This window comes from Sprattus sprattus, assembly GCF_963457725.1.
Source record: "Sprattus sprattus genome assembly, chromosome: 1".
NCBI classification, from domain to species: Eukaryota; Metazoa; Chordata; class Actinopteri; order Clupeiformes; family Clupeidae; genus Sprattus; species Sprattus sprattus.
Genome location: NC_137920.1, coordinates 40670706 through 40684940, shown reverse-complemented (window position 1 = coordinate 40684940; position 14235 = coordinate 40670706). Strand labels below are relative to the sequence as shown.

General features: G+C 41.5%; 1 protein-coding gene across 1 annotated transcript; it reads right to left on the bottom strand.

Moving 5' to 3' along the window:
- Positions 1-1682: 1682 nt before the first annotated feature.
- ptger1a (prostaglandin E receptor 1a (subtype EP1)) lies at positions 1683-5359 on the bottom strand. Its single transcript, XM_080855285.1, has 3 exons — positions 5075-5359; positions 3177-4081; positions 1683-2857 (listed from the first exon to the last, which is right to left on the bottom strand). Exons 2-3 carry the CDS (start codon positions 4038-4040, stop codon positions 2597-2599), a joined length of 1125 nt encoding a protein of 374 aa, XP_080711411.1. The 5' UTR covers positions 4041-4081; positions 5075-5359; the 3' UTR covers positions 1683-2596.
- Between the last annotated feature and the right edge of the window lie 8876 nt (positions 5360-14235).

Here is a 14235-nt window from a genome sequence, read left to right as displayed (position 1 = left end):
AAAAAAGTCAAACAAACAACTTTTATTTACAAATACGATCATCTACGGAGTTTGGTCCACCATCTTTTTTTTTTGTATTGCTTTGCAACACCCACAACTGTCGGAGAACCATAAATAAAAAAACAAGTCCGTCGAGGCAACTGCGTGACCACGGAGTAACGGAGTCGTAGAAGTATATTTAGGCCTTTACTGAGTAGAGAACTTTACTAGTGGCCGTGATGATTTGACCTGATTGGTTTTGCCCAGTGGTGGTCCGTCAGAGCCTTCAAGGCCTTCTCTGCTGGCCTAAACATCATCAGAAAATAAATGTAATAAATACATTTAATTTTAATATTTTCTTTTCATAAATATGTATTCAATTATTCCTCATAGTCCATTATCTTCATTTTATAGCTTCCAGTGTTGTTAATTTATGTTAGAGCTTTCATCCAATCATATTTCAGCTATCATGTGTTGCCACGCTCCGAGAAACCTTCCCCGAGAACAGAATTCTTCCCTGTGGCCTTCAGAATTCACATTGAAGGCCCGTGTACATCTGATTGGTTTTCACAACTGGCTGTTTCAGTTCATTTAAGTTGAATGAACTGAAACAGACAGTTGTGACAACCAATCAGATTTCGAGTTGGCGACACTGGGCCTTCTAGAAAGCCCGGAATATTTCTTTCCTCGCGTTGAACGTGACACGTAAACGTCCTTTGATTGGATACTGAGGCAGACCGGTGCAGTGCTTCAGTGCTCAGTTTAGCTGGCTAATGCGAAAACGGAAAACGACGTACATCGGTTTCAATGCTTATTATGCTAGTTGTTTCAATTGGTAAGACTAAATATAATTACATTAACCAACTCAAATAAACTAGTTTACACCAACTTCATAATTCCAGTTTTTGATACAATTACAACGCCATTTTCAAGACGGAACTTTCAAGAAAAACTGGATATCGTGAGGATGGGAAGTTTAATGAAACTGCTTTGCAGGTGGGACAATGCGATGTTTAGTGGACAAACTTGTTTAAACTCTCATAGGCTACTTTCGGTAGACTTAATAAAACTTTGTAGACTAATCCCTGAAAATCGCCTTTTATTTTTAAGTTGTGACAGTAATATCCAAGCGATCATATAACTGAGAGTTTACTACTCTCAATGTATTGTTAATACGGGTGTATTGATTTTAAATGCTCCGGAAATATTAATAAAGTCTGTTGTACTCGACTATGTTAAGGTGATGCAATGCTCACTTTTACTGCCTTTCTGGATAAATATAATGGTTCGAGAGCCATGGCGTCATAATGATGGTATTAGGAGGTGGATTCACTCAGTTTAACATCGTGTAGTAGGACATCGCTGAAGGCCCAGTCGTGAAATGCACGGACCGCCACTGGTTTTGCCTGTCACTGTGACAGAATTATTTTGCCTACCTGAACAGTGACACACCCATGCTGAAACAAATCCACACAAAATGTAGAGCATTTTGTTATCTTACATCTCTACAAATACAGTGCATTGATTTATTTAATTAGCTTGTGTGATGAATGAATTAATTAATTCATTTTAATCTAATAAATTATTTCTTGCATCACAAAAAACTCATGACTACATGAGACAATTAGTTAAGGTTTATACATTTTACTTTGTTATAAAATTACCCCAGAGAATTGAGGAGATAAAACAGGCAATAAATATGCATTGCGTTCATACATTCATACATATACATACACACTAATGTACATTCAGAAACTTATACACATGTATAAGCAAAAAATAATACAAAACAGTTTTTTAATTTTCTTTGATAAAACATTGCTTACAATGCGCACAGCTCAAGCTGCTAACAAACATGTATTATTCCAATGACAATATCATTGAAGTCTACTCTCCATATAACTTGAAGCAACATTCATAATTGAATTTGACAATAATGATAATCCAGTCATTTAAAATGAATGCTATACAATGACATAATGCCATATTTTTTCTGTTGATTGACAAGACAACCTGTCATCCAAACACTTGGCTCAGGACTCCTATGTGCATTAGAATTACCATATCCATTACCATATCCATCTCTACATTAAAAACCCACTTCACTGACAAGGTCCCGGCTGGTGTCCGAACACGTGTGAGTGCTACGGCTAAGCTAGTTTCCCTTCAGTGAGTGAATCCTACACGACCTAAGATGTCCTGTCCTCAAAGTCAATGGTGTCAGTAATGCCTACTATGGCATGGTCCCTGTACTGACTAATTACTGACTCTCATTTCTGTGCAAAACTGAAAAAAGAATTGCACCCTTCAGTCAATGTCCATCTGTCATTTCAAATGAATAACCACTGATTACCCATGTAAAACAGATGGCACAGAGGAGAATGGAGGACATTAAAAGCTTAGTATGAAGAAGTGTCTTATTGAGATTAGTTCTGTACATATCCAACTACTACTGATGCTATGCTTGTGCAGTGTTAACTCTCTTTGCGCTGCTTTAGTAAGTACTCCACAAATCGGCTGGGTTATTTTGCTAGTAATAGTTGGAATCTGGGCAGAAATACACGGCGCTCCTATGTATCCCCATTGGGGCTTCAAAATGCATGTTTTCCCGGCAATCTCAGACCTTGTTGACAGCGTTCTTCTCTGAGCTGGGGAAGGAGCTGATCTCCCAACGGCGGAAGGTGCTGGCCTTCAAGTCCGCCTGGCGCTTCGTGATGATATAAATCTTCCTCAGGACAGCTCGCCGGAGCAGGATATATACCCAGGGGTCCAGGATCTGATTCCAGGAGGCCAGTCGGACTCCCATTATCATCAAAGTCTTGCAGGTGGACAGGTCTTGTCCCGTGATAGACTGAGTCACTGTGATGAGGCCAAAGATCTGGTGATGAAAAATGTTGCCAACAGTCAGTCAAGACTACACATGATCTTGCAAAGACTCAAATATATTTTTTATTGAGATATTAAGATTTGACAAAACCCAAGACTTGATGTTGACTGATAACTGATTTAATTTATATTATATGTAACTGAACTAATTTATATTGTATGTAGAAAATCAGTCAATAAATTGTCAAATGTGTTACAAATAAATAGGGAAAACTCTATTAAAGTATCTATCTAGTAAAATTCTAAATCAAGTAGAATATTTATCCTGTCAAGACGCTCCGTCGTTTCTCAGGGATGTTCCTTAGACTCACCAGCAGGGGGCTCCAGCAGATGCAGGACGTGACCATGATCCCCACCAGCTGCACCACCATCTCGATGTCGTGTGACTTGGCCGAGCGGTGGTTGTATGTCTTCCTGCGCATTCGAGCTCGTACCAGCGTCAGTCCACTGATGGTGTTACACACGAACGCCACCGCCAGTGATGCCAGGCCGAGGCCTGAAAAGAGCAGGACAAATGCCACATCTGCCTGCTTCGTGTCCTCCAGCACATTGATGAAGCACCAGGTGCCCGGGTGTTGATAGGTGTAAGAGCCCAGTTGGAAACAGGGCAGCAGAGCCACGCATAATGCTGCCAACCAGATGACTGACAGCGCCACCTTGGTGCGCGTGGTGGTGACGAGAGAGGAGTGCAGCAGCGGCTGTGTGACCCCCAGGCAGCGCTCGGCGGCCATGGCACAGCCCAGGAAGAGTGGGCACAGGCCGAAGAACACCATGCTGCCACCCAGGAACTGGCACAGAGGGTCGGCAGAGTCGTAGTCCTGCGGAGATGTTCCTCCTGATAGGTAGAGTCTCAAGACCAAGGCACCGGGGATGACGTGGCCGGCAAAGTCCGTCGCCACCAGGGAGGTGGCAAACAGCAGGAAGGAGGCTTTGGAGCGCCGGCGGACGTGGTTGGAGGCGTTAGCGAGGATGATCAGGGCCACGATGTTGGAGAGGATGCCGAGGGTCATATTCAGGCCAGCCACTATGAGGCCACTTGCAGGGGGCCGCGACAGGGAGAAGTTCCCCCGGGTGATGGAGGTCATAGCCATCTCCACCTGGCCTTGGCTGTGGTTGAAGAGAGGATGGAGAGGCAGGCAGCCGGATGAGTTGCAGTGATCCATGGATAACATCATAGGGCTTTTGGACTTGGGGCAGCTAGCAATGAGACGGGATGCTGGAGGAAAAATTATAGATGGTATTAACGAGGGCAAAGAAACATGTTCAAATTTGAATATTTAATCTTGTAACTGAAGAAAGATTATTGACAATTGAATGAAAATTGTCAGTAATCAGAAAAAGGTTCAGACCACAAAAATAGCGCCTTGAGACAATTTTATTGTTTTGACGATATATAAATAAAATTGAATTCAATAAAATGAAATTGAATTAATCCTAAACACAGCAAAAAAAGAATGTATGTATGTATGACTACAATTGGGAAAACCTTTGTGTGTTTTGTGGTGAGCTGAACTGAAAAAGGTATTTGCTAAAAGCTTAACATCAGTTCTGTATTGTATTGTATTGTATTGACAGGTAGGAATGAAAGGAAAGTTAAAACTGTCCCTGTTGACAGCCAGTTGTAAGAGTGACAAACTACCGGTTAAGGGTCAGCTCCAATAATGAATTTATAATTAGAAGTGATTACAGGAAAAGGTTACTCAGGGTCAGCTGTCCATGGCAAAGGACGTATTACACAGAATTAAACACATTCCATGTGGTTTGATAGCTGCCTCCTTGAGAACTATTATTTCATGTCAAGGTTACAAACATTTTATGAAACTCAGAAGGGCTCACTAAGGAGTGGTGGATCTATTAAGACAAATTAATGTTATTGTCAGTGGTAATAAACGTTTTCTGAATGTGGAAAATCCAATTTGTGGGTTTTTAAAAGCTGAAATGTATTGGCCAACCAATAACAGGAAACATAAACATAGCATAATGTGTCACAATACTCGTGGTGACATCCACACAAACTAAATAGCTGTATGTTTGATTTGCATAGTTAATTAACCAGAATGCTAATTTAGACATCTAAACAGTAAACTCCGATATTGCTGCCACTGTAAATGTAAATTCTAGTGCAGAAACTGGTAGGCAATACATTATGGATAACATTTAAATTGTGAATGTGAAAACGTCTCATCTTTTTAGAACAGAATGTACTCACCATTTTTTAGCCTAGTGTATCCCCTGAAAAGCACGATCCACACTCAAGAGCCAAACGTTTCTTCTGTGTCGATGATTCGAGATGTAGATCAGATTCCAGTTCTTAAAATAATCCAGATCGGAAAGCGCACCTCGAGATCTTCCGTAACACTAATTCTAAAAAAACGGAACCTGCACGATTAAACTGTCCTTTAAACCTTTAACTGTCGAGAAATCCACAAGTGTTTTTACTAAATCGCACTTCCTAATGAGCTAACTAGTGTGTCACTGTGTTGCCACACAGGGAGACTTGAACTCAATGCTGCTTACTTGAAACTATTTAAGAAGTACTCTGGGCTTTTATATACGCGCGACTCAGTACAACCCCTAGGCGGCTCTATGAGTCAGGTTCTAGTGTAACTTATTGATATTCATATTCATAGTCTATATTTCAACTGACTCACCTCCTGACCAATGTGTATACAATAATGTTTATCACAGTTCATCAGAGGTGTAAAGGTCTGAGTATTTTAAATGTCCCTACCACATCAGTGCATCAACGGTATTGTTGTATATACTATATAGGCAGATGTTGATGAGCCACTGACTGATCATCTTGAATGCTGGAAGAGGATGAGGAAGTTTTTGCCGTAAATGCACTCAAAGGAGAGATTGCCTTCTTTATATGTTGGCGTAAGATGTGTAGGATAGTTATAGAGCCGGCATTTTGTTTGTAAAGTTTCATCAAAATGATGTACTGAATTGTATAAGGGAAAGGTGGTACACACTTTTATATTTTGCATGAATTCAATTTGAATATATTTTGGCCTGGAACAATCAAACCTCAGTGTGCATTGAAAGAGATCATCTTAGATCCCTGTTAAGAATGATACTCCCTGGGTTTCTCAACAGATCAGTCCTAAAGAGGCCTTCACCCACCAATCCACTGCAATTTCATGGGGGTGTGCTGATATGTGCTCTGCTTTCTTCTAACAGCTCTGGATCAAAAGTCATTGATTGAGAAAAGTGAAAAGTGTTTCAAGATCACTTCAACCTCTTTCTCGGGATTTTAACTGCGTGTCACAGAACTGTTCAGAATTGAGGTGGTATGCACTTCTAACTACAATTTTATGACCTCCTTCTTGATGGAAATGTATATCCCCCCTCTCTGACTGACAGTGTCACTTGAAAGCGAGCTGCTGCTTTAATCAGCATTAAATCAATGCTGGTGTTTCTGTATTGGAGACAGGTGCATGTGTTTGTTTAACTCCAGCAGCCCTTGGCACTCTCCCCAGCGAACTGAACCGAGACCTGTGGTCTGGAAGCAGACAAGAACAACACTTTAGAGTGGCCGCCGGCCGGGCCCTTCACCATTCAGGGGAGGGGAAGACGAAGGGGCACTCCTGGTGGAGGGCTAACACGGTGTCACACAAGCTGGGGTTTCAACATTCCCACTGGCAGAATTTCAAACAGAAAAACAAAATAACGAAACATAGCGTGCACAAAGAATATCGTAAGATATAGTTTAGTGCAGAATAGTGTGTGTCTGTCTGTATGTCTGTATGTCAGCTGCTGGAGTATGTACAAAATGCTCCTTTATTACTTTTTCAGGTTTACTCAAACAGAATGACAGAACGACAACATTGGTAGGACTAGTTTGTGTTCATATCATATCATGTGATGTAGTTCAATTTGTAAATATATTTAAACAATAAATGATATTGTATCGTGTTTATCAGTAATGAAGGCTATTCTCATTTTATGTAACCTTTCTGTGACCTTTCTGTTTTTACACGCTAAGTGTAAATAGGCCGAGCACTTGCAAGCTCAGTAGAGACATGTTTCAGTTGGAATTTGTCCGATGAGATTCCACATATATAGATCTGCCCATGAAAACACATCAGTGCACTGTGAACATTTCAGAAGTCCGACATCTGAAGCGGTGGAGGAAGGTAAGCAGACCATAATATTTGAATCCTGCGTATCAATGGGGTATTTATTGGGCGCCTAATGAAACCTGACAGCCAAAACATAGTCCCAGACACAGGAAGCAAACATGTTTGACTTAAAAGCTTGCGGATTCAATTTCTCATATGCCTGTGTTTGAATCCAGTACCTGATAACATAGCAGAGAGTCACCTATCAACCGCACCCACCTGAAAAAAAACAGAGCAGTTTTGTAGCTCTCCCCATAAGTACCACACAAAGGCCTCTCAAGCTGAAGTCCACAGTTGGATGTATTGACCTTGGATCTGAAAACCAGAATAGAGACCACAAACTTCTTTTTTTTTCACTCTCACTTTCAATTTTTTTTAACTGCTGCGGTGTTTCGGCAGTGGAGAACAGAAGTCAAGCACTTTTTGGCCCAGGGGATGACATCCGCTCAATTCCTCTGAAGAGGAACCATCCTCCCATTTTCTGAATCGCTTTCTTTGCCATTTGGCCCCTGACACCTCGCAACCCTCCAAGACCAAGTCTGCACCCCGAATTCTTCATTTTGCTCCCAGCAACCACAAAACAATTGCAGACAACCACTGACTGCTTCCCCATCCCTCAAGGCAACCTGCAGGGCTTTCAACTGCTTCTACCTGGATGGCTCTAGCCCTGCTGAAAAGGGTACCTTGTTTGCGATTCAGATCCCTCTGCTGATAAAGTTGGAAGTACACCTCCATGGAAAGGCTGGAGGGCGCAGCCGGAGTTGGCTGCAGGATATAATTTGCGTGCAAAGCCCACAATGGATTCCATGGCCTAGTCTCACCCGACTTTTTGGTCTGTTTCTTCATTCGCCTTTCACCCACTCATTTATTCTCACTGCTAACGCTCGCATCAAGTAATGAAGTAGACATCTGTTACAGGGGTATGGCAAAGCCATTAAATATTATGGAAGGACTTGTAATTAACTCACATCATCAACATACCTTCTCAAATTGAAATCTCAAAATCTATTGAAACGTTTTTCAATCTCCGACTCCTATTCCACAACGATCAATCTGTATCGGCAGATTCTCTTGCGAGAACCGCAGAAAAATAATTGAAAAATAAGTGGAAAAAACACACGCCGTTTGTCTGAATGAACAAAATGGCGGAGAGGAATGTCGGCATTAGATATGCATATGAGTTGTAAACACATGACTCATGGTCAGAGTTGAAGTTGTTTTCTTTAGAATTCTGAGGAGCATAGACCTGGCCCCAACCCCCAGAGACAGTAGCTTATGATTTACCACAGAGAGGGAGCATAGCTTACTGGCGGCCAGGCATTTTTAAATCAACCCATGTTCGCATATTTTTTTATTCCAACCTGGGGAATGCAAAACTGCATGTTTATCCTGGCCTCTGTTTCTCCTCAAGTCAAGATGGACACTTGAGGACGGAAAGGACTGGAAGGACAGCATTATGTAGTATACAAAACCGAACAGCAAAGATCTTCATTGGATGTAAACCCATGCATTTTCCTGTGGGTTTCTTTGTCAAGTGTATTTCAACAAACCACTCTCTGTAAATAATGAGACAAATGTAGTTGTTTAGGGAAGCAGTGAAGCAGTTCAGACTGAAGACCAAGGCCTACACTGGCCAGTTAAATTAACTGCCATTAGAATTGTTCTAATATATACTGGTAAAGGATATATTGTTTGTTGACTCTGTGAAAAGATTCCTATATTTATACGCAGTGTGCTGTGCATGATGCTAAGAAAAGATTATTAACATCTGCCAGAAATTGTTAGTACATAATACATCTTTTGTACATCTTGTACATCTTTTTTGGGCCTAAATCCTGAGGGAAAATGGACTTCTCAGCAGAAGGCCTGATTCACCTTTGGCATAGATGCCGTGCAGTAGCACATTTTATTTTAATATATTGAAGTTAAAGATCAATATAATAATAATAATAACAATAATAATAATAGATAAGATAAATTATGCCCATATCACTTTTGTATGTGTTTTTTGTGTTGTTTGTTTTCTCTCCTTGCTTTGCAGATGAGCTGTCTATGAAGACTTAAAGGTTGTTTGAACGAGGGAACTTTTACAATATAGGGCAGATTTGAGGGTTATAGTCTGTCACCATAACAGGGTCTATTTAGAAATGCAACATTCTCTAACGAAGACCAAGGTTCACGAGCTAAGGCTTGTACAGTGTGAGCTTTGAAACAGAGATAAAGCCATATGAGGTCCTAAACAACAACACCAACTCAGTGTCTCATGCCTAGATCAGTTAGATGAAAATTATCGGGTAGCGGGTGAGAGGTTGCTCTAAAATCAGATTTTATAATGTTAAAGCAATCTGACATGTTAAATAAGCCAACATAAAAGAGTAGAAAGTGTGTGTGTGGTTCTTTGTGTGGGTGTGTGGGTCTTATTTCAATTCTTTTTATGAGCAAGAACTTCATGGTGAGTAACAATAAGAGTTTCTGGCTGTGGGTCGGCGTTTTTGAGGAAAGCCATGAGCCGCTCGGCTGCTCTCTGGGGTTTGTTGTAAACATCATTAGAACATCTGATGGAACTGATTTAGTGTTTTTAGCACAAGTGTTCGCCTACACATGCCTGACAAGCCGCTTTTCCTTTTTCTACTGCCTTTTTTGGCAACAATCCTACATCTAACACATAAACACAGCACATACTTGATTTACTGTGTAACTCTGCTTATTAAATCACCAGTGAGTTCCCATACCTTTGATAAATATAGGGCAAAAAAAAGCAGTCATAAAAAGTCTCCGCAAAAATCTCTCGACAAGTCCAAATTTACAAATTCCTTTCACAATGTTTACACAAATATACACACTATATTTAATTTGTCCATGCATGACGGCCGTGATTAGGCATAAACATAAGTGTGTGAAGGTGAGTCTTTTGAGGAAAGAATCTATTGGTAGATGGTCTACCACACTTAATTACAGTATATATCTGATTCAATATATATTCCACTTCTTCCCTTATAACGAGCAATCAGGGTCAGGCATTCAAATCGTTCATGTTCAAATCAGCATGTAATTTTCCCTCATGACGATTAATTGGACAGGGTGTCTATAACACAAACACTAATGGCTTCAAAGGGTTTGCTGTACAGCCGGGTGTGTATAACTTACAGACCTCTTTGAAACCTCAGCCCAACCCGTCAAATCCAAACCTTGGAGGTCTCGTAGAACATTCACAGAGTTTAACCTTTTTTCACTTCTGACCACAAAGTGAAACTCTGATTCCAAATGGTGCTCAAGTCTGGAAGAAGGGGGCACAGCAAACCCCCAAGTCATCCAGCATCCCAAAATTCCACTCCATACATCTCCCGGAAACCAAGGCTGGTTCACCGCAGGCGCATAAAAATGTCAGGGCTTTGAAAACCCTCTCCCATCCACAACTTATTCCTCCAGATTTAAAGCCAATGTGGTTGTGTGGTTTGGACTGCAAAAGGCACGGGGGCCAGAGATTTAGGGGCTCGAAGCACCAAACCATGAAAGATATAGCTTGCAAGCTTGCATTCCATGACAGAAAGCGTTTGACAGTGACACTTTGGGATTAAGGCCAAGCATATAGTGCCATATCACTTGGTGCAGATGATGGAGGTGAATCTGGCCATCTGGTAGTCAAAAACATTTGGCAACTCTTATATTTGAATGTTGCAGTATATACAGTGTGAGTCTGAAATGAGAAGCTTGGTCAAACTGTAGGTGTGAAGATGAATTTGTCATTTAGAAAGAAGAAACTACATCATTTCATTACCCTCATTATGTTCTTCTTCTTAATATAATTACTAAAAGTAAATTCAGATAGGATACCCTAATAGTAACCCTATGAGCGCACTGTATACCCACTAAGCTGTTCTACAAAACTTGAATGCTCTTTCTCCAACTTTTCCACTACCAATTTTGTATGCATCACATGTAAACACCACTTACCACATGAATGCTGTATTCATTCACCCCATGTATGTTGTGTGAATCTACCACATGTGTGCTAGCATGCTCATCATGATACATGTATGATTTATTCTGGTATGTTGCTGATTGTTTCCCCTCCCCTTCTTTCCCTCCCCTTCTGCCACAAGCAGCACCCCCCCTTTTTCTTTTCTTTCTACCTATACCTGGCCACCCTCAAGCAGATAGCCCCCCCCTTATGTGCCACGGTTCTGTTCTTGCCCTGTCCCTAAAAGGGATCAGGCCTGTAAAACGCCTTGAGATAATTTTATTGTTTTGGCACTATATAAATAAAATTGAAGTGAATGTGGGTTTGTAGTATATAGTGACAAGCAGATAAAACAGGTATGAAATCAATACAATGATCTCACATGCTGAATAATTGTCAAGTCTTGAATTCAAATGTTGGGAATGGGATCCCCCCCCCCCCCCCCTCTTGTCAATCATGTCACTCATTAGCTGGGTTTCCATTCAACTTTTTAATGTACATTTTGAAATTAATTTGCTAGATGGGGGTGGATTAACTCCCGATTTGCATAATGTGACTTTTGAGGCCACAGGTGGAGCGTGTCCATTTTTTATTTTCATAACACGGAAACGTTCACAGACTCATATTTCTTTTAGTCGAATGTTCATGAATGCGATTAAAATATGCGAATGAGTTGGATGGAAACCCATCTATTGCGTTTGGTGATACACCACATGAGAGAGAATTGGTTTGGATTTAGCTAGAAAAAACTAAACCAGATTGTACCCACCACATTGCACGTACACACACACACTCACACACACACACAAACAAACACACACACACACACACACGCACGCACACACACACACACACACACACACACACACACACACACACACACACACACACACACACACACACACACGCACACACACACACTTTCACTTTCTTTTCTTTCTCTCTCTCTCTCTCTCTCTCGCTCTCAAAGTGAAACAGATGACTCAGATGAACAAATGCTGAGGTGAAAATGGCCTGACCTCAGTTCCTCGTTATGTTGCCCCCCGCCCCTCTCATCTCCACTGAAGCCAGCCTCACCTCAGGGGCAAGTTCAGGACATGGAAAAGTAAACTAAATCTCAGATCCTCATCGTCACCTCATCAGTGTCTACAGAACCCCTGCCGACCCAGTCCAAAGAAGGTTCACGAGATAAGAAGCATCCAGTCAGTGGGCAATATGATGAGATTAAATTGCCTTTGTGCTGGAAGACTGAACGAGAGGAAAAAGAGGCTGTGCCCTTAAGCTACCAATTTCTGAGTTAACCAGCAACGAAGAAGTGTGTCAGTCATAAGCTTCGTACTTCAATTAAGTTTCATTTAGTAATCCCTACAGGACCGTAAACAATTAACACTTAATCAGACCTAAACCCCCAAAGAGGTGATCATTAAAGGTAAGTCCCATAGCTTTAACCACTAACAGTCCATTACTGTTGCATCAAGACGGATAAAAGATGACTGGCACCAGGTAATACTTTTACAGACTGTAACAATGACAGCTATGCAGTGAATTTCCACGACATTGATTCAATATTGGCTTGGTCAAACCAGCAGCACTATTCCCTAGTGCCCAAACAAACAAACTGTCCCTCCTGCACTCTTAATGAAAACTCTGCTTGACTTTGATTTTGTTTACTGTCGTAGAAAGATGGCGCGATCGTCATGCCAACACTGTTATTTTCCAGTCATTCTTGGCAGTCCAAAGGTTCAAATTGGCTGCTTCCAAATACTTCACAGATGACCTGCTCTTACAAGTTATTCATATGTGTGGATACAAATTGTCTGCCAACAAGGAGGCTAGGGAGAAGGAATAATGTGTGCTTGGTCAGGAAAGGGGCATTTCTGCTGTCTGGAGTCAGGCCAGTTTCCAGGTTAACTGAAAGAGAAAGAGAGAAAACAGGAGAGAGTGAAAGAGAGAGAAACCAGCAATAAAAGAGACATTTATAGAACATTCAACTCATATAACAACAATAAGGTCTGGATTTCATCGGTTTGACCCAGAGCTTGATGCATAGCACTGCCTATGCAGGGGGTCGGTGAGTCTGTCTTCAGGAGCAGCACTGCTGACCTCCGCCAGAACAACACTGGCACACTTTAAAGTGACAAATGAACATCCCCAGGTGGGCAAGCGGAGCAAAGAGTCAGCCAGTGAGGCAGGCCTTGCAGCGGGGAGTGAGATTTATGAATGGAGGCTTCTGGTGAAGTCAGCACCGGTCTAATTGATGAGCCGCACACGCACACATGCACACACGCCTGCCTGTCAAAGCTTGATAAAGTCAGTGAGCACCTCTCCTCCAGAGCGGATGCTCACTACCAGGAAACCACAACAGGGCTACCGGCCCACGCAAGCCGTTAACAATTAATGGCAGGGGATGCAGTAAAAGTGACCAATGACTGATCTGGTGAATTTATATTCAGGATTTTTATCACCCGGATGTCATGCTGGCCGCTCTGGCCGTCCTTCACTGCTTTTTCTCTCTCACAGCGTTTCTGTCACCTCCAAACGTACGCCTCGTTGCTCACATTGAAATGTCCTTTGGTAAAACATTGTTCAAAGGTGAAAAAAAGACTGCCTTTCATGGTATTGTTTGTTCAAATTCGTGTGTCTTTTCTGGTTAAAAATGCAAAACAAAATCAACCAGCAAATCAGAATAGATGGAATGCAAAAGAAATGATCATAGCAAATGACACCATTATTCGACAGTACTTCAGCATACTGTGTTTGCAGAGAAAGGTTTGTTAGTCTTGTAAGTCTTGTGTCATTAATGGTCAAATATAGTTGACACTGGATGCTAAGCGACCAAGCCAAAAGTGAACATATCTCCATTAGGTCTGTTCCTCAGGGAAGACAAACAAATCCCCCTCCCCCCCATTCTACAACACTGAGCCAGCCTCGCGTACGTTAATGCTGAATCACTACCAAAACGAGCCATAACAGCATGGACCAGGGACAAGGGATGTGGATGCAGCCAAAAACCACCCAGCAGCCATTATCTGCACCTTATAAAGCCTGTGGCTTTTCAGGGTGTGAAGGTTCTGTAGACATTATAGGGTTGGTAACTTCATAGATTAAATTCCTGCAAGAATACTCTTTAACCTTCTTTAACAGAGCTGTCTTGTCCTGGAAGTGTAAAGGCTCTTTTGTAACACACAAGTAAAAATCTCTGAAATCTTGTGAGTCATGGAACACACACAAAAAATATTTCTGGTAATGACACAATTCCATGTGTTACTTAAAATGCAGCTGGTG

Bases quoted from the DNA above. Each gene is read 5' to 3' on its own strand.
- ptger1a (XM_080855285.1), bottom strand. From the start codon at position 4,040: ATGATGTTATCCATGGATCACTGCAACTCATCCGGCTGCCTGCCTCTC. The intron at 2,858-3,176 runs GTGAGTCTAAGG...TTTCATCACCAG, and splicing joins TCTGCTGGAGCCCCCTGCTG to ATCTTTGGCCTCATCACAGT.